Below are 20,863 nucleotides of genomic sequence, written 5' to 3'. Positions count from 1 at the left end.
TCTTGTCGCCTATACAAGTTTTAGGAGCAACAAATAATAATAATGACTTCTAGTTGATCATTTGGTATTAGAAGTGGTTTATTTAAAGGACAAAGGCCTTAAGATTATGATTATTTTACCAAAATAAAATATGATTATGCCTTGATTTTTTATTATTTCATTAGGATAGTAAAGTCTGAGTTTGCTTAGACAAATGTCTTGTCGCTTAACTGAAATAATGTACAGTATAGAATACAAAGTCATGGTGCAGTGGAAAAAGAAATACTATTGTGTATGACTCCCATGAGCTTGGAGGGTGGCATCTATACATCTCTGCAGTGATTCAAATAACTTATTAATAAAGTCATCTGGAATGGCAAAGAAAAGTGTTCTTGCAGGACTCCCAGAGTTCATCAAGATCCTTTGGTTTCATCTTCAATGCCTCCTCCTCCATCTTTCTCCTGACATGCTCAAAAATGTTCATGTCTGGCCAATCCTGGAGCACCTTGACCTTCTTTGCTTTCAGGAACTTTGATATGAAGGCTTTAGTATGACAAGGAACGCTATCCTGCTGAAGAATTTGCCCTCTTCTGTGGTTTGTAATGTAATGGGCAGCACAAATGTCTTGATACCTCAAGCTGTTGATGTTGTCAATCACACTGCAGATCTGCTGCACGCCCCCATACTGATTGTAACCCCAAACCATGATTTTTCCTTCACCAAACTTGACTGATTTTTATGAAAATCTTGGGTCCATGTGGGTTTCAATAGGTCTTCTGCAGTATTTGTGATAATTGGGATGTAGATCAACAGATGATTCATCGGAACAATTTACCTTCTGCCACTTTTCGAAATGATCAACTAGAAATCCAGTTATTATTTGTTGCACTTACAACTGGGATCGACGACAAGATTTTTGTCAGGGAGTGTACCTTATATTTTATTGTATATATTAAATAATATATGTATAGTACATTCATTGAGATTTCCAAAAAAAAAAAGGATAAATGACTAATAACTTCTTTGTCTGAATTTACTCAGTAATTTCCTGCGGTGACCTTGGAACCCCTCCGAATGGGAATAAAATTGGAACATTAACTGTGTATGGAGCGACTGCCATTTTTTCCTGTAATACGGGTTATACTCTAGTGGGCTCCAGAGTGAGAGAGTGTATGTCCAATGGCCTGTGGAGTGGAGCTGAGGTCCAGTGTCTTGGTGAGTAACTTCACTTCCCATATGGCTTAAATTAGATTCAGTCATTAATAATTATAATTATACTATGCTTAAATCTGACTTGTTGAAGAATAAAAGCTTGGTTCGGGATACTGGAGGTTTTAAATCCTAATCGAAATCTGGAATTATGCTAATTAGGAAAATCGTAGATGTCAAATCTCAAACATAAACGCACTAAACAGTTGAATTTTTCAACAATAAGACAACAAAAACATCAACCGTTTCTCCTAATGCACTTCTCTTTATTACTGTTGTATGTGTTCCACAACTTCCACAATAACCAGCTTCTCCATCTCTGCTATCCATAGGACCAATATAGTAGCTTGTTTGGCAATCGTTGAAGCACTGACATAATCGTAATCACCTCAGTTTAAAATCCGAAAAATCGGATGGCCTGATGTGTTAGGCCAGAAAAGGATGCTTTAGATTAGATCAGTAAACACCTCACATTGCCAGATGACATTGAAACATGTTCTATCACATGTTAAAATCACTTCTTACATGGCTGTCTGGGATACTTGCTTCTGACTGGCCAGTCGTGACTTTCCAATGTATGTTAATCCCAGGTAACAACCTCTGAATAAAGCAGAATCAACTGGGAACTTTAAATCACCTTGACCATCAGTGAATAGGCTGACATCCGTACACTTATATCCATATCCACAAATATCTGCTTGTCTGTTACACCAAGGTTTTTGACTGATATCAATAAACTGTTTGCCACCGTCTTAAGATTGACTAATTTGTAGATACTCAATGCTTTACACAGCCAGTTTTGTTTCTATCAGCTTTGCGTTTTTGACAGTTTGGCATCATCTTGTGCCTGAATATTACACAGGTTGGTGCAATGTTATAAAGTATTTTTTATTTTTTTTTAACTTAGAGGTTTTCTTGTTTTTAGTCCAAATATGTAGATATAAATTAAGAAACATTTTTAGACAAGAAAAAAATTTTCTAGCTTTTGTCAAATTTTAGTAAGTTTAGAGAAAGGAAAATAATCTGCCAATGGGGTAAACAAAATAATGTTATTTCAAAGCGAACAATTGGCAGATTATTTTGCTTGTTTAAAGGAAAAATGCACTTAATTTTGACCTAATATTTTTGAAAACAAGAGAATATTTTGGTTTCTCTAGTAAATGTTTCACGGTTTAATAATTTTTGTATTTTTGAACTAGAAACAAGACAAATACTCTAAGTACACTTTTAGAATTAATTCATGTTTACGGCTTAGAACATGTTCATGTAATAAGTGGGATGAACAGAAGGTTGTTTTCACAGAATAAAGCCCTTCAGTTTTATACAAATGCAGATAAGCCTGTCGGGGTTTATCTTGCGAAAGTAACCTTCTGGATGTACTTTATCCCTTACATAAAATATGTAGAACAGCTATGCAAAACATGTGACACATGAAAGCATGAGGTTTTGGAATATTTTTATGTAAAAACCATGACATCACATGAGTTGCACATGAATATCTTCCATAACCACACATTTTTACGTGTTCCACATATTTCAGATGTAATTTTAACATCACTGCACATGTGTAGCTTATGTCTATAAGGGACGAGGACCTGATCAAGATTTTAGTTATTTCAAAATTCATTAAAGCCTGCAAAAGCTAAATTAATTAAACCTAAAGTTATCAAGCAAATACATTTAAGAAATGGATGCAGTATTATTATTAATAATTCAGTCAATCACTCTTTTATGTGCTCTAAACAAGCATTTGCACCGTTTTTTTTTTCAACAGCTGGACACTGTGGCACACCAGAGCCTATAGTGAATGGTCAGATCATTGGAGAAAACTACAACTACAGAGGCAGTGTTGTTTACCAGTGTAATCCTGGATTCCGGCTCATCGGCGTGTCCGTTCGCATCTGTGAGCAGGACCACCGCTGGTCCGGGAAGACTCCTGTCTGTATCCGTAAGTGTTGCTTAAGCAGCAACTCTCTTATCTGAGGTCTTTTGACAGTTTTATGCCTCAGATGAATGAAATAATCATGTAAATGGCATTAACTTGTTTGCTGGTTTCTCCACAGCCATCACATGTGGACATCCAGGCACTCCTGCTAATGGTGTGACGCAAGGAACACAGTTTAACCTAAATGATATTGTGCGTTTCGCATGCAACCCTGGTTACGTTCTACAAGGTGCGCTCAAGTCTCAATGTCAATCCAACGGCCAATGGAGCAACGCTCTTCCCAGGTGTAAAAGTAAGTTATTTGGATTTATCTTCAGCGGCGCTCCTTTGGATGTCACTTGATAAGAGAGTGTGAATAGTATTTTATCAGGTTTAAATAGCTTGAGTGCTCTATTGAACTTTGCTTTATAACTTTATAACTGCTGGCGAATAAAAGTTTGTCTTCTAATAATAATGGAGGTAAGCATTTACATGAAAATACTTATAAAGACTTGGATGTGTTTAAATATATACAACGTTAGAGTATTGTCACCCTCAGGCCAATCACTCAGAACTGTGAATTGTCAGACATAGACGATCACCAGATTGCAATACATTATTTTTTACACATTTTATACAACCTAACAAGTGCTGATTCAGCATGTTCAATTAATGAAAACAAGCTCTGACAGATGCCAACAGACACAGAAATAGGAAACACTGATCTGACAATGCCGAAAGTGTCTTTCTGCATATGTCTATTGAAAGGAAACCCATCGCACACATATATGTAAAAATATATATGTAAAAATTTATTCATTTTCTTTTTGGTTTAGTCCCTTTATTAATTTGGACTCGCCACAGCAGAATGAACCGGCAACTTATCCAGCATATGTTTTACGCAGCAGATGCCCTTCCAGCTGCAACCCATCTCTAGGAAACATCCATACACACTCATTCATAGACATACGCTACAGACAATTTAGCCTACCTTATTCTAAAATATATAAGACTAAAGATTAAATAAAATACTAATAAATAATAATATTAAGTAAAGAATGTTTTATTATCAAATATAAAAGAAAAGGGAAAAGACAGTAATAAAAAGCAACATAGGTTCTACTCTTCTAAAATGAAGGGTCTTTCTTCTTTATGTGATCTAAGACAGGTTGCCAAGTGTGGAAAAAACATATCAGTACAACCTCTTACAGTATATTAGGGCTGCAACTAATGATTATTTTAATAATTAATTTATCTGTTGATTATTTCTTCGATTAATCGATGAATCGGATGAAAAAAAATTACAACCCTTTATTCAAATAAGCTCATCCCTGAGCTGTTATAATAATAATAATAATAATAATAATAATAATAAAAGTAAGTAGTTTTGTCCTGTTTTCAATTCAAATATCTAAAACAAATCTTTAATCAAGATACATACTAGACACATGAAATAGCATAAGAAACAATGTATTGTTTTCTGGAAAAAAAACACCTTTAGTATAAGTGATTATTTGCTTAAAACGAGCAAAATTATTTAGCGATGGGGTAAGAAAAAATATAATCTCAAATAGAACTTTTAAGCATCGCTTAATTTTCTCAAGCCATTTTTTTGTCTAGTCTTGATTTAAGATTTTTTAGATATTTGGACTGAAAGCAAGACAAAGTGGCTAAGAAGTAAAAGTTTTTTTTTTCTGCGGTGCAGCTATACATGACAAAAGATGGAAAAATGAATGATCCATAAAATGAATGATCCTTCTCGTCCCTGTCCCTGTCACCACGCTCCCCTCTGAACTAAAGTGTTTGTTTTTTTTAACAATCAAACATTCCAGTGTCGCGCAACATGATTTTGAAATTTGTTGCCAATGCTTTTATTAATTGATTTTTATTGATTTAATCGATTCGTTGTTGCAGACCTACAGTATATAGTATTTTTTCTAAGGTTAGGTGGTGTAGAAATTCCATAAGTCTGCTTAAATGTTGGAGGGAATTTTTCCTTCCTCTTGAGCAATATTAACCCTTTAGCTAAAAGCGTAGAAAAGGCAATCACATGTATCTTACTTTTATTAAAACATAAGAACTGTGGTGTAATACCAAAATTGAAATTATAGTCTTCGGTCTTGGCTATATGAGTATTTAATGCATCATAGAGAAATTTAAATATTAGCTGCCTGAAATCCTTTAATTTTAAACAAGCCCAAAACATATGAGATGGTGTAACTGGCTCAATATTACTGCGATCACAATAAGGCTCTAAATTTGGTGTCACTTTGCCTAGTTTCACTTTGGACCATTGTAATATGTGTATGAATTATGGCTTTAATGGAATTTTGTATTTAAATTGGCCTGTTATTAATATATAGCTAATATGTAGCAATGTTTGAATCTTATCTTTTAACCAAGGAACTTCCTGTTGATCATTTACATAAAATCATGTCATTACTTCAGACAAAATGTGAATGTTAAAAAAAATCCCTTCCATGCATAGACTCTTATTAACCCTTTATAGAACACATTTGTTGAAGTACTCATTGTAAAACTATGGAGTGTTACTGGGAGTTATTTCAATACTTTGAGCTACACATATCCATTGCAATCAATGTCAATGACATTACAATGTAAGTTTCTTCACCAGATAAAGGGTTAACATTACATTTTACTATGTTTTGGGGTAAATATTTACAAAACAATGGTACTGTAAATGTTACCAAATTACTGAATATAGTATTGTGTCTATTCCAGCATAATGCCTTGTGTGCTCTTATTGACACACAACCACACCAAACTCTGTAAGTTTGTGATTGAATTGATTTTTAAACTAAATTTATGGTTTTAGATGGCAAAGTTTAAGTCCCTACTAACCCAGTTTCACGACCTATCAAAGAATGTTTAGGAATTTGGTCACACAAGCATTTACATAATGAAGGCAATCCAATCTAATGCTTTTTCAAAATACAGATGAAAGACATCAAATGTGGACAATCTCAAAATATGTCAGCCCTTAACAGTATTTATACACATTTAAAACTGTTTTGACAGAGTTTTTTAACAAAAGAAAAAAAAAACATTGCAGGTATAAACAGGAATATAAAGAGCCAAAATGAGAAACAAGTCCCACAGGTTCTTAATGTAAAGCATCAGTCAGATTGATCTTGAACCTTTAAGGATGCATTATTCGTCCCCTCGATCCTTCCCTTTCTTTAGATTATAAATGGTGTTTACTCTGACTGAGGAAGTTGAAGTGGTCTGATCATATCAGTCACGGCCTCCTCTCCATCATGAGCCGTCATTAGCACAGTAGCGTGGGAAGACGCCCGTTTAATGGCACAAAAGGAGCCGGTAAAAAATGCCATGAGCTCCAAGCTGCATCAATAATTTAGCAGGCCTTCGCGCGGCCCTGCTAATCAGCACCAATTTGTGTCTGAGCGAGCCACTTCTGTCTCCAAAATGGCCTTCTAAACCACAAAGATAAGTTGGTTAGAGTTATATCTGCAGATAATTGAACCACCTCCTTTCAAAAATTGCCACTGGCTATAGGGAGCATCAATTTTAATATCGACTTGCGGTCAAAAACAAATGAACAGATTGTTTTTCTTTTCTTTACTTTTGGTTTTATTCATGATCATTTCGAACTTACCTCTTAACATTTTACCTAAAAATCAAGCCGCTTTTCAAAATATAAATGGTGGCTTCATGGAAAATGGCTTTGGCTGGCTCCGCTAAGAGCTATTAAAGTCATTAGCATGCATTACTACCCTGGAAAGTCTAATTCTGTTGACAAGCTGTCCCTGTCGGAGAGATTTTAAGGGAACATTGCTGGCCTCAGATGGCAGAACGGACACTCTGGAGTCAAATACGGAAACCTGTCCTCTTCATTTGGCTTCACCGTTTTCTCATAATTGCGCATAACATGTCAGCAGAAGTGCTCAAATACATTTGTTAGAATCAGTTGGAGTACTTTAAGAATGAACATAATGCTGATCTTCTCACCTTTGCATACTCAATTGCATTTGCGTCGTAGTGTAATGTACGTTTCGTTTTCTTCCTGTGTGTAAGCGAGTAGAAATGATTGTCGATTTCTCTACTAGGTTCTTCATCATGTGCAAATACTTTCTCGCCACCATTTTGGCTCGTAACTAACACGCTACCATCTTTCCTCCTCTCTCTGAGCCTAGTTCATGTCCTCAGCCAGCTCGTAAAGCAGCCGTTAATGAAGCAACTGTTTGTGTTTATGTGGTTTCAGATATTTGCAGAATATTTTCAGAAGCCTTTAATCTTCTTTATAATATATGTCATTTTGTTCGGGGAGATTTCTACGGCGGCTGAGAGAGAGCTTAATGCGCGGCAACTTTAGAAAACACATGCAAATCGAAAAAACACCAGCAAATTAAGAAAACGTCTTCATCGGTTTGACAGCACACATGTTCCTCAGAATGCAAGCACAAATAGAATACACATTGGAAATCATCACAACACATGCACATTTTGATCTAAAAAAAATGAACTTATCATGTGTTCTTTGAGGTGTGTTTATTTTCCATCATTAGCCTACTAAATATATACACACATACATATATATATATTTTTTTTTTTTCCCTTAATTTCTGTTTAATAGAGAGATTTTTTCATCACATTTCTAAACATATTAATTTTAATAACTCATTTCTAATAACTGATTTATTTTATCTTTGTCATGATGACAATAAATAATATTTTACTATATATTTTTCAAGACACTTCTACACAGCTACAATTGACATTTAAAGGCTTAACCAGGTTAATTAGGTTAACTAGGCAGGCTAGGGTAATTATGCAAGTTATTGTATAACGATGGTTTGTTCTGTATCTAAAAAAAGTTAGCTTAAAGGGGCTAATAATTTTGACCTTAAAATGGTGTTTGAAAAATTAAGAACTGCTTTTATTGTTGCCAAATTAAAACAAATAAGACAAATCAGACATATTGTGAAAATATCCTTACTCTTTTAAACATTATTTGGGAAATATTTAAAAAAGAAAAAAAAGGGGGGGGGGGAGGCTAATAATTCTGACTTCAACTGTGTGTGTGTATATATATGTATATATGTATACATATGACTTATTGGCATAAATCTATTAATGGGACAATTAATAGTACAGTTGTTCATCATTTATACCAGCAGAAGGATGAAACAGAATATAGGATTATCTGCAATACTAGTGGGAAATGCGTGTAATGTATTTATCTAGACATGTAACCATTTGTAAAGATTTCCACATGTGATTGTAATTTGAAAAAAACAATTGCCTGAATGACTGACATTCAAAAGTGCCAATTTAGCTTAACAAGGCTGCATGTTTTAAAATAAAGTAAAATTAATAGCTATGAAACAAATAAGTATAATTACTAGATCCTAAAAAGCAGTACAGCTTTCACCTTGAAATGTTAACACATTTCCCCCTCTGCATTATCTCTATTTATGATGCATTTTTATATATGTAATTTAGATTTTGCTCAAATTGTATGTACTAGGCTAAATGGCATATTCTGTTCTTTTCACTTGAATTATCTTTAATTATCAGCAGTGGTTTTCAGCGTATGACAAGTGGTAATAAGATAAAACACTTTGCTTCAAAATAAATAAGCATTCATTCAAGTCAGCACTTGATTTGTGTGCTTCATCCACCGCTGCCTTTTTCTTTTGGGAGTCGGTGATGAAAAGGAAGTTCAAAAGAACAGTGCTTATTTGAAATGGTAACATTTTGCAACATTATAAATGCCTTCACTGTCACTTTTGATAAATAGATGTATTAGCATCTTACATAAGCAACACTTCTGAGTATTTCTCAAAGGAATTCTTCGTAACCATCAAAACACAGTGGGGAAAAAAAACTATTTCACTATTTAAATGTCGTTATTTGAGGTCTAGTCTTCAGAAATAAAGGTGTTTTTTGGGGGAAATGTTGTAGTTTTACAATGTTAGGCAGCAGAAATTCAGCTTCTAAACAAATGTGAAGAATATATATATATATATATATATATATATATATATATATATATATATATATATATATATATATATATATATATATATATATATTTTTTTTTTTTTTTTTTTTTTTTTTTGCCAAAATTTATTGCTTACTCTATGTACAACAGGCGGTGTGTCTATACATTATTCATAATACATAAAAAAGTCACATTTTGGTCACAATTCAAAATAAGGTGTCATTAGTTAATGGTAATTGATGTATTTAAGATGAAATGAAAATAGTAAAAAGACTTGTATAGCATTTAGGCCCCGTTTACACTAATGCATTTTCGTTTTAAAACGCATAAGTTTGAAACGGTTATGCCATCCGTCCACACTACGTCGGAGTTTTCGAGCACCGAAAACGGAGCATTTTGGAAACGCTGAAGAGGCTGTTTTCGTTCTAAAATGCTGCTGCTTCATCTCAGTGTGGATAAGGGAAAACTGAGACTTCTGAAAATGGAGGCGGGGCTGCAGATATTCGCCTCTCCGATTGGGGCCTTTCCTCAATATTAAGTAGCATACACACAGTTTATTCATGCATTCTCACCTTATAAATTCAGACTTCGCAAGTTTGATATGGAAAACAGACTCCCTAGGACATGTCGTGTAAATCTTCAAAGGGAACAGTGTACTTTATAACCCTCTTCACATCATCTTGGATACGTATGTTGTTTCATGTATGGAACTGCTATTTTCATTTTGATATTAACAACTAATCAGACAGCAGAAATGTTAGGGTGCTGCATATATGAGCTTCATCTTTGTGCATATTTAGAACAAAACCGAGCCTATAACATTACTGCCTCCTTTCATTTTCATTAAAATTATGAAACATACCCTCTCTTTTGCTGAATATCATTTTTAATAATCAATAATGGCCATTAGAAAAGTATAATGTACAATACGTTTATACATTATAGGAAATAAAGGCAAACAATCAGTCAATATACAGAATGTACATGGCTACATTAAGTATTAGCTTATCTTGCAAAAATACATTACCTGAGAACAAGGAATAGATTCAAAAGACCAAAGTCGGAGAAGATGTTGTTAGATATAGACAACAATATGAATGAAATATCACGTTTAACAAATATAGTGAGATTAGATCCAGTGGTAAATCCTTGGTGAACAGTTCGACGACCACAGCTCTCATCTGGCTAGAAATGCTGCAGGGAATACCTAAGTGCGTGTGTGTGGTCACATGATGTGCGTTTTCAGTGGTTTGGTGTAGACGGAGAGCTGTTTAGAAACGCTGGGTGAAACACTAGTGTGGACGCCGATCGTTTTCATTATAAAATGGCGTTTTAAAACTAAAACGTAGTGTAAACGGGACCTTAACAATTAAGGTTAACCATACACCCTAACCCAAAAATGACCCTGGCACCATTGTTACTGCAGAAAACAAAACCTAACCAATGTTTTTTTTTCATCTTTAAGTTTGGTGACTTTTTTTCTGAAATGACCCCAACATTAGAACTATATTCTATTTTCATATTTTCATGAAGGCTGTAGACAGTTAGCGTACAACAGTTGTCTTGTATCCCTTGTATAAATTCATTTTTACACCAAAAGCACTACTGGATCCCACTGGCACATGCATGCACACTCACACACGCACACACGTATAAAGAATCTGCTGCTTTAACATGAATATTATGGATATTGTCTTACTAAAAAACTTGTACACTTAAGCAGGGACATTTAGCATTAAAATATGCCCTTCAAAATCAAAAATGAGTGTTGTCCTCTGATTAAACATTGATGAAATATTCCACACCGATGAGGGAAATCTTAGACATTCAATGAGTTTTTGATGAGGATGAGGTTGTTTCTTCATACAAAATAGATTTGAGGATTGCATTTAAATTTAGATGCTTTATTTTTTGAGGTTTGGGAAAGGCTGGTCGTTTTTTGACCTAAAGGGCAAGCAATGTATACAAAATTCTATCCAGCGTTAGAGGTGAATTGTGTAAACAAAATTGGCCGTAGTGTATGGGACATATGCTGCATAAAACATATGCTATATTAGTTGGCCATTCATTCCACTGTGGTGACCCTAATAAATAAGAGACTAAGTCAAAGGTAAATGAATGAATGATATTTTAATGATTATACGTTCTGAAAGTTCCAACTGTATTCATGTATATTTTTTATTTCTCTTTCTCTCTCTCTCTCTCTCTCTCTCTCTCTCTCTCTCTCTCTCTCTCTCTCTCTCTCTCTCTCTCTCTCTCTCTCTCTCACTCTCTTCATCTCAATCTGCATCTCAGTTGTGAACTGCACTGATCCGGGACATGTTGAAAATGGTGTCAGACAGGTCCTGCCCAGCGGGCCTCATCGTTACAGTTTCCAGACCGCAGTTTCTTACAACTGTAACCCTGGGTACTACCTGCTGGGCAGCAGCATTTTGAGCTGTCAAGGAGACGGGACATGGGACCGTTCCCTTCCCAAGTGCCTATGTGAGTCATTTTATCCCAATATAACATCCCTTCAATCATTCCAGAACCTACTTTACTCTGATCTGTTTATCCACGTCAGCTGACATTGTGCACTGTGGATAAGATTTGGCTGTTTTTTTCTGTCTGCTGCAGTGGTTCTGTGTGATCGTCCCAGCATGCCTCCGTATGCACAGATCTCAGGGGACAGGCGCACAGTGGGCTCCGTTATCCGCTTCAGCTGCATCGGCCAGCGCAGCATTGTGGGCAATACCACCCGCATGTGCCAGCTGGATGGCCAGTGGAGCGGCTCCCTGCCACATTGCTCTGGTATTCCAATTCTCTTTTTCTACCCAACATACATAGTTCATCCACACAATTGCTGTTCAAGCCGTACATAGCCTTTGTGTGTTTTGTTTTGACTTATGTTTATAGTGTTTGCTTACTGTATTTTGTGTGTCAGGTTTGCATGATGACAGTTCACTGAAAACTGAAAAGCTTTTCTTTTGTGTTTTGAGACTTGTTTATATGGCTGTTCATCGCATAATAGCCATGTTTTAGATAACAATGTTTAAGAAAATAATATTTAGAGAAATAACTCATTTTCAATCACACCTAATGGAAACATCTGGGGCGAATGTACTAAGTGGCAATAAATGTGGCAAATATTATTAGAAATATTTATTATACAATGTAATTTGGAGGGACAGTGAGAATAGTCACAGACTAGTCATACTTTTAATAGTTTAATTATTTTTAAATATTAAAACCTAATTAATGGTCTACATATATAAAGAGAGATAGATTAAATAAAAACTAAATAGTACAATAAATGAAAATAGCAGTTATATAAACAAACACAGAAGCAAACATGTAAAGCATATAAGTATATCTAACAAAATGTCTGGTGAATTAAGACGAGAGGAGTTTGATGCATTGTGTGTACTCTTTTACTTAAAAGATAGGTCTTTAATCTAGTTTTTATCAGGAAGGCTATTAAGTAGCCATAAATGAGAAGGCTCGACCTCTTTTAGTAGACTTTGCTATTCTGGGTACTACAATAAGCCCTGAGTTTTAAGATCTTAAAGAGCGGGTTGGATTGAAGCAAGACAGAAGGTTTGTTAGATGAATAGGAGCTAGATAATTTAAAATTTGATGGCCGATTTGAATCTCTTCCGGTATATCACTTGCTTCCATTCATTTTTAGACGTTAAAAACAGCTTGTTATGCTGGTTGACGTTGCAAACTGATATTTTCTTATTTTATTATTTTGCATTGTCTGTATAGTCAGGTACATACTTGTTTGTAGAGCAAGTAGTTATGTGCTGTTTATTATTCCTAGTTATTTGTTCCATAGGCAAATGAATCGGAAGTTCTAAAGCAATAGCAATAACGATTGCACTTCCTCATTTTAGAATAAGGTCAATAGTTAAGAAGCAATATTTTATAGTCAATACGGAACTTAACAGGCAGCCAGTGTAAGGAGGATGATATATAGGTGATATAGTCATATTCTCTAGACCTGAAGTTTATTAATAGAGGATGCTGGGCAACCACTGAACAGAGCATTGCAGTAATCCATCCTAGAAGTCATAAAAGCATGAACTAGCTTTTCTGCATCTGAGATGGATAGTATACTTTGTAACTATATTTATTTATTTATTTATTTATTTATTTTATTATTTTTACACATTATAAATATTTAAATATTCATATTTTCATATTGTAAATAATTATAGAATAAATGCATGACTCTCTTTTACTGATATTGAGTGTTTTGTCATTGGTCAAGTGAGTTATTAAAATAAAAAGAATTTTAAATAAAAAAAATATTGCATTAATATTTATATGAATTATGTGATTGACTAAAACCTTTTGAATAAGTTTAATTTTTTAATCTATAACAGCACAATTATGTTTCTATGTGTTTTTTCATAATAACTCATTGGCTGATGCATCATTGTGTAAATGCAAAACTAATACTTTACCATTACAAAGCACATTTGTCTTGAAAGAGGCCTTTTCCCCTGCTAGTGAGGCCAGGGCTCAGTTTATCACATTTGAAAAGGCAGCATCTCTGTGGTCTCGTAAGTGTGTAAGATGATGAATCAAAGGCTCCAGGATTACATCCCAGATCAGCGGGTGGTAATACAATATTGCCCATCTAGACATTGTCAGGAAGGGCGAGGAGTGTGTCCCCTCATAAACTGCTTTAATCTTCTCATATTGGGCTTGGCGACATGAACTCCCACATGCCTCCCAGGTAATGAGCTGCCCTGTTCCACTACAAACACATCAGTCCATTGCAGCCCTCAGATATGCCAGAAGAGCTTCAATCCTGGCTGTAAAACCACTGACAGGTTAATGTCACAATTCATAACATTCATATTTCTCAAAAGATTGCGGCTTCTTTCTGCCAGCTGTCAAAAATTGCATTAGTGCTTTTTTTCCCCCCACAAACACTCCACACACTTTGCTGTTAATAACTAGCCTGTCAGTGTGAGAAAATGATATTCAGTATGAAAGTAGTTCTTTAAAATCTTTATTTTTACTAATATTGCTTTTCATACAGCGGGTATAGGTGTGTGAATCTAAGTGCATTATAAACATTCAATGCTGAAATGTGTTCTCGGTATCCAGACGAAGTCCAGACGAAGTGTTTATTGTTAAGACAAAACTTTACATATGTGTACTCACTTTGCATTAAGAGTGTATATATAAAAAAAACATTTATTAAATCCCAAAATATATGAGCAATATCACACGAGTAGCTGTGCGATATGGCTGTGTATCGGCACTGGTGGAAGGAGTGCAACCCGAGTGACACCAGTGACAATATACAGCCATATTGCACTATTACGACTGTGATATTGCATTTATACAACAGTTCGATTACATAATCAGGTAAATAAAAAATAAAATTAAACACAGAGAATCTCACAAATCCTTTTTCATCAGGAACTACTTTCTTCCGACGCAAATCATTATACTACAGGTAAGTGACATTCTAAGTCGATCTCTCTGTTTAGTTTTTTTGAAGTGCTGTATTTATACCAGTAATCTGCTAGTGTTTGCGTTGCTTTGGCTTTTTCGAGGTTAATTATTGTGATCTCCAGATTGCATACTGACGGTATTTCATGCCATTTATATTTATAATCTTAAAATGTGAGCAAAATCACCTGTTGTATCATAATTTTAGACATTACGCTAGAAAATCATTCAAACATTAGCTCTCAAGTGACATTTGTGAAGCAGCAACTGTTTCTGCTATTCTGACATCTGCTGCAGATGTGAGTGAATGGCGAAAGAAAGTAGTTCCTCATTCAAAATACTTTTTGAGACTCTCCATGTTTAGTTTTCTCTTTCATATACATAATTTCACAGTCAAACTGTTATATAAATGCAATTTCACACTCGTAGCAGTGCTATATGGCTGTATATTGTCACTGGTGGGACATTAAGGGACTCGGCCTGTGGCCTAGAGTCAATGCACGCCTCGCACCAGTGGCGATATACAGCCATATTGCACTGCTACGAGTGTGATATATATATATATATATATATATATATATATATATATATATATATATATATATATATATATATTTATATATATATATATATTTATATATATATGCACAGTACACACACACACACACATACTCAAAGTATATTATGTAAATACTAGCTTTTATTTTGAATAGCTTCAAATGCACAGTGATTATCTAATAATATTGGATCTATAAAACAGTAGCCTAAAGCTCAAATGCAAGTTTATTTTACATTCTATGGCAGAAACATCATTGAGCCTCACATTATAAAATTATCACAGGACATTCATTTGGACAACTATGCGGATATATTAAATAGTTCACACAAAAATGCACAGATACTTTCACTTCACGCATAGTTTGTAAATGAACAGACTGCATGACGTTGCAGACGCGATCATAAGGCTGTTTTTGCGCCTCATGAAATAATCAGGGAGTGGGAGAAAAAGTATTACTTCAATCATTTTAATATGGCATATAATTAATGAAATCCAAAAATTACAGTATAATATAGTATAATGAGATCGCTGAGGCACACTAGTGGGTCGCGGCCCACTAGTTGAGAATCACTGCGCTACATGAAATGGGGGGGGGGGGGAGTTTTCAGCTTGTGCAGTAAGCAGACGTAGATGAAACGTGAGTGATGAGATATAAACATCCTCAAATGATGGCCGCTGGACGTGACCAAATTGAAGGACATTATTTGTGCTTTACAATAATGGCTGGTATTATGATGTGTGTCAAATCAATACATTTTTTTGTTTAACTCTTTCCCTGCAGTTAACAAGAGAAAATTGCCATTGACGAGTTTTACGGCTATGCATGTTTTAGGTGTATTACAGTAGGGGAAGCCCTAACACATGTCCTGAATGAGGTACATTTTAGGATGCTCCGGGAAGTGAAATCTGAACGAAATCGTGAAAGATCATGGATAAAAATAAGAGTTATACAAACTTCCAGGCGACGCGGTGCGATGGATTTGTGCGGTTTCCCCCACAAATCCAAAGACATGCGGTACAGGTGAATTGTGTAGGCTAAATTGTCTGTAGTTTATATGTGTGAATGAGTGTGTATGGATGTTTCCCAGAGATGGGTTGCAGCTGGAAAGGCATCCGCTGCGTAAAACATATGCTGGATAGGTTGGTGGTTCATTCTGCTGTGGCGACCCCGGATTTATAAAGGGACTAAACCAAAAAGAAAATGAATGAATGAATGAATACAAACGTCCTTTGGCTTAATCCCTACTGTTTTAGATCTGTTTTAGATCTTGTCTTAAAGAGGCCAAAATAAAGAAGCTTTATTTGTATGATTTGTGTCATTGTCATTGTTTAAGATTGCTAGCTAACATAGTAGGCTACCTAATATGGTAAATAAGATTGTCAAAATTGTCAAATTTCTGGGAATTACCCCCATAAAATCAGTAGTTTTATCGCAAGAAATCACACACAAAAATAGTGAAAAACTAGGGGGTCTGAATAGGGTCACTTACATTAGTATTTGCCCTTCCTTAAAAGGCTCACCGTTGGCTTTGAGTTAGTAATTGTTTTATGAGTATTACCAGAGGATATATGGGGAATAAGATGATCATTTGTAAATGCATCAGTGGATCAAAATAAGAGGATTTGCTGAAGAACATCATGGAGTGCACGTCCACATTATGAGCAGGGAAATTAAGGAAAATTTACTGTCCCTGGTGCTTTCTTATTCAAAGTAAATTATCACCTAAACCAAGCCGCAGCGATACCTCTTTTTTTATTATTGCCAGGTCTACCGTGGAGAGTTGTTCAATAAATATGAATGAAATTACTCATCATCTTGTGTAAATCTCTGTTAACCTCTTTAAATAAAGCCCTAATGTAATAGAGAGCAAGTTTGAAGGTCCTGCAGGGCATCTAGATAGTAGTTTTTCCAGTCATGGGCTGTCAGAGGATCTAAATTGGATTGGTTTGAGGGTATTTTTATTGTACGCTGACAGTACATCCAGGGTTTGACTCATTGTACTTGAGGTGTGTAGATAACTGCATTTATTTTAATGGCAGTGAGTCACAACACACAAGCTGGGTCTGTTGGTTATGCAAACTGAGACTGATTTATTTTATTTTTAAGGATAATTTTTTTTAGGGCCAGACATAAATGAGTCATTCATTTCTTTCCTTTGTGTGTTTGTTTTTAAAATTATCCATTTATTTATTGAATACTAGCTTTGAATTAAATACAAATCAGAAAGAAAGAAATGAGTTCTGTGGCAAGGCAGTGACTATATAATTTATTAAATAATTAATACATTTTATTTTTATTTTACAATGTATTTTTATTTTATTTTCAAGGCCACACAATTACTCATTAATCTGTTTTTTGTATGATTTTTTCCCCATTTTTTGGAAAATGAGCGATGAAAAAAAATCTTTTTTTTATGTGGCAAGGGAGATAAGCTGTGTATTTTATTTTATTTTATTTTATTATTTTTTAAAACATACAATTATCAAGGTCACACAAAAATACTTGATTCATTTATTTTCTTTGTATGTGTGTTTTGAATAAAATTTAATTAAAAAAATCACCAACAAAAAAAAAGAAAAAAAAAAAGAAAATTTCTGTGGTGAAGCAGGTTTACAAGTGTTGACTTTTTTATTAATTAATTAATTAATACAATTAATTTAATTTTGTTTATATTTATTTAAATTTATTTAATTTTCAAGGCCACACAAAAATACTTCTTTTATCTCTGTAAAAAACAGAAAGAAATTAGAATTTGTAAAATACAATGCATTCACATGAAACTAGTAATAAAGCAAAGCGTCCAAATAAATGCTGATAAATGTGTGCTGTTTCAGGGGATTCTGCTGGTCTGTGTGGAGATCCAGGCATTCCAGTACATGGGATCCGTCTGGGAGAAGAGTTCACCACAGGGAGTGTTGTCCGATTCAGCTGCGAGCCTGGATACCAGCTGAAGGGCTCCTCCGAGCGGACCTGTCTGGCTAACGGGAGCTGGGTGGGCATCCAGCCTGAATGCCACGGTAAGAAATATGAAACGCCATGCGCAGCTGAACGTACATGATTAATCGCTTCCACTTCCAGAAGATTCTGCTACAACCAGAACTGTAGCCTATGCAAATTTATCAGCCAGCAACTGATTTCAAAGCAGTTTGTGTCTAAACTTTGTGCAGTTGGCGCATTTCAGGTAGTCCATTGCAATATGAATCAATTCCAAGAGAATCAAGTTTCTATCAAGGGGAACACACAGTTGGAGTCAGATTTATTTTAACACCCTTTGATTTTTTTTGGTCTTTTTTTAAATATTAGGTTTAACAGGGCAAGGACATTTTCACAATATTTCTGATAATGTTTTTCCTTCTGGAGAAAGTCTTTTGTTTTATTTCAGCTAGAGTAAAAGCAGTTTTTATTTTTTTATGAGCCATTTTAAGGATAAAATGATTAGCCCTATGAAGCAATTTTTTTCCAATTGTCTACAGACCAAACCATCATTATACAATAACTTGCCTAATTACCCAAATCCGCCTACTGAAGTTAACCTAATTAACCCAGTTAAGCCTTTAAATGTCACTATATATATATTATAAATATCTATTAAAATATTATTTACTGTCATCATGGCAAAAAGTTATTAAACAGTTATTAAAACTATTATGTTTAGGAATGTGTTGAAAAAATCTTCTCTACGTTAATCAGAAATTGGAGAAAAATTACATAGATATATACATTATATGGGGCCTACCATGTTGTTGTCTATTGGAAGAAATGCGTCAATAGAGCTGCAATTTAAGTACAGGGTAGCGCTCCTTTGAAATGAATGCGTGGGACCAAGCTGCAGTGGAGGACTGTTGCCATCAAGAGCCAGAGAAATACACATATACACATATATCTATGATTGGGAGTTTTCCCGGAGGTCAGTATGCAATTTTTTTTATTTATTTACTAAACAAAATGAAACTTAAAGGGATAGTTCACTCAAAAATGAAAATTCACTCACTGTTTACCATCAAGTTGCTACAAAATTGTATGAGTTTCTTTTTTTCTGTTGAACACAAAAGAAGATATTTAGAAAAATGTTTAAAACCTGTAACAATTAAAAGGCAGAGCAGGAAGAACAAATACTATGGAATTTAATGGTTACAGTTTTCCAAGATTCATTCATTCCTAAATTTTCCCTATCCCGCATATGTTTTACACAGCGGATGCTCTTCCAGCCACAACCACACAGCCACACCAATACACTCTCGCATTCACACACACACACACACACACACTCATATGCTGATGTCAATTTAGTTTATTCAGTTCACCTATAGCGCATGTCTTTGGACTGTGGGGGAAACCAGAGCACCCGGAAAAACCCCATACAAAAATGGAGAGAACATGCAAACTTCACACTGAAATGCCAACCGCCCCAACTGGGGCTCGAACCAGTGACCTTTTTGCAGTGAGATGACAGTGCAAACCATTGAGCCACCGTGTCGCCCAGTTTTCCAACATTTTTCAAAATAAATTCTTTTGTGATTAACAAAAAAAAAATAAACTGAAGTGAAGAGGGAATAAATGATGGCAGAATGATTAGATCTCTGAAATTGCCGACAACTGAATCTTTTGAGATAATAATAAAAGATAACAGATGCTTGATGTTATTAATCATAAACAGAAATCTTCTTTATATTTCTTTTTAGTTAGTAGAACTAGCACTGAAAGTCTGCTGTTGCTATGACCAAACATCCACACACATCTGATTGTCAAATAAACCGCATGCTCTTTGACTGTCGTAATGTTATGGTAGCTTCAGCATACAGATTGCTGTTTACAGTTTACATTCTATTCAATAATTGTGCACATGCATTTTAGACCCAACATGTTTGTGGGCCATGCATGAAATCAACGATGCGCTTGATTAAACTTCTTTCTATTGCTTATTTACTACTGGCACGGGTTGAGAAGAAAGATCTAAAAATGATTCACAGCAACTAGGAGGAATCAATTCTCAGAATTGTGTCTTACTATTCCAAAATCAGGAATCAGAATCAATTCCAAAATTAAAATAGAGACAGACCAAACAGACTGACAGAAAGTGGAATAATTGATTCGTCTTGATTGCTTTCTTTTTTGTTTAATTTTGTTAAATTTATTTTATTTCATTTTATTTTATTTTATTTATTTATATACATTTTTACATTTAAATTTTATTTTATTTTTTAATTTTACTTTATTTTTTCATTTTAATTTTTTATTATAATATTTTAAAAAAAAATTATTTAAATAATTTTTACTTTTACAAATTAAAATTAAATAACTACATAATTTATATAAATTTAATCGATTAATTTTATTATTATTTGTCAATCCGATAAATAGGCTGAGAAAGTGCTATAATACCTTCAGCTTGAATTTTTTTTTTTTTCTGTCTGTTAATGTTTTATTTGATTTGGTTTTAATATTTTTTAAAGAATTGTATGAAATTTATAAATGTATTTATTTTAAAAGAAGTATATAGTACTATTTATATACTCTTATTTAAGAATTATTTTATTTTAAAGAATTTTATAAAAATATATTTATTTTATAGATTTATTTTTTATTTTAAAGAATTATTTTATATATTTTTATATATATTTTTTTTTATTTTTATTTATTATAAAAAAATTATTAAATAAAATGAAATAAATTTATTTTTGTTTTGTTTTATCTTTTAGCTTTGATTTGTTTTTGCATAATTTTATAAATTTATATTTTTTTAAATAATTATTT

The 20,863-nt window shown here is 34.1% G+C and overlaps 1 protein-coding gene across 2 annotated transcripts in view; it reads left to right on the top strand.

Moving 5' to 3' along the window:
* The window catches only part of csmd2 (CUB and Sushi multiple domains 2), a 560,701-nt gene that overhangs the window by 505,054 nt on the left and 34,784 nt on the right, over positions 1-20,863 (top strand). For both annotated transcript variants that reach the window (XM_688741.11, XM_073931822.1), the window contains exons 52-57: positions 1,021-1,194; positions 2,963-3,136; positions 3,252-3,425; positions 11,394-11,582; positions 11,715-11,888; positions 17,944-18,126. In XM_688741.11, the coding sequence (XP_693833.6) occupies positions 1,021-1,194; positions 2,963-3,136; positions 3,252-3,425; positions 11,394-11,582; positions 11,715-11,888; positions 17,944-18,126 (1,068 nt within the window). The remainder of the gene's footprint in view (positions 1-1,020; positions 1,195-2,962; positions 3,137-3,251; positions 3,426-11,393; positions 11,583-11,714; positions 11,889-17,943; positions 18,127-20,863) is intronic.

Source organism: Danio rerio, chromosome 19 (genome assembly GCF_049306965.1).
Source record: "Danio rerio strain Tuebingen ecotype United States chromosome 19, GRCz12tu, whole genome shotgun sequence".
NCBI lineage: Eukaryota > Metazoa > Chordata > Actinopteri > Cypriniformes > Danionidae > Danio > Danio rerio.
This window is presented reverse-complemented; position numbering and strand designations above follow the sequence as displayed.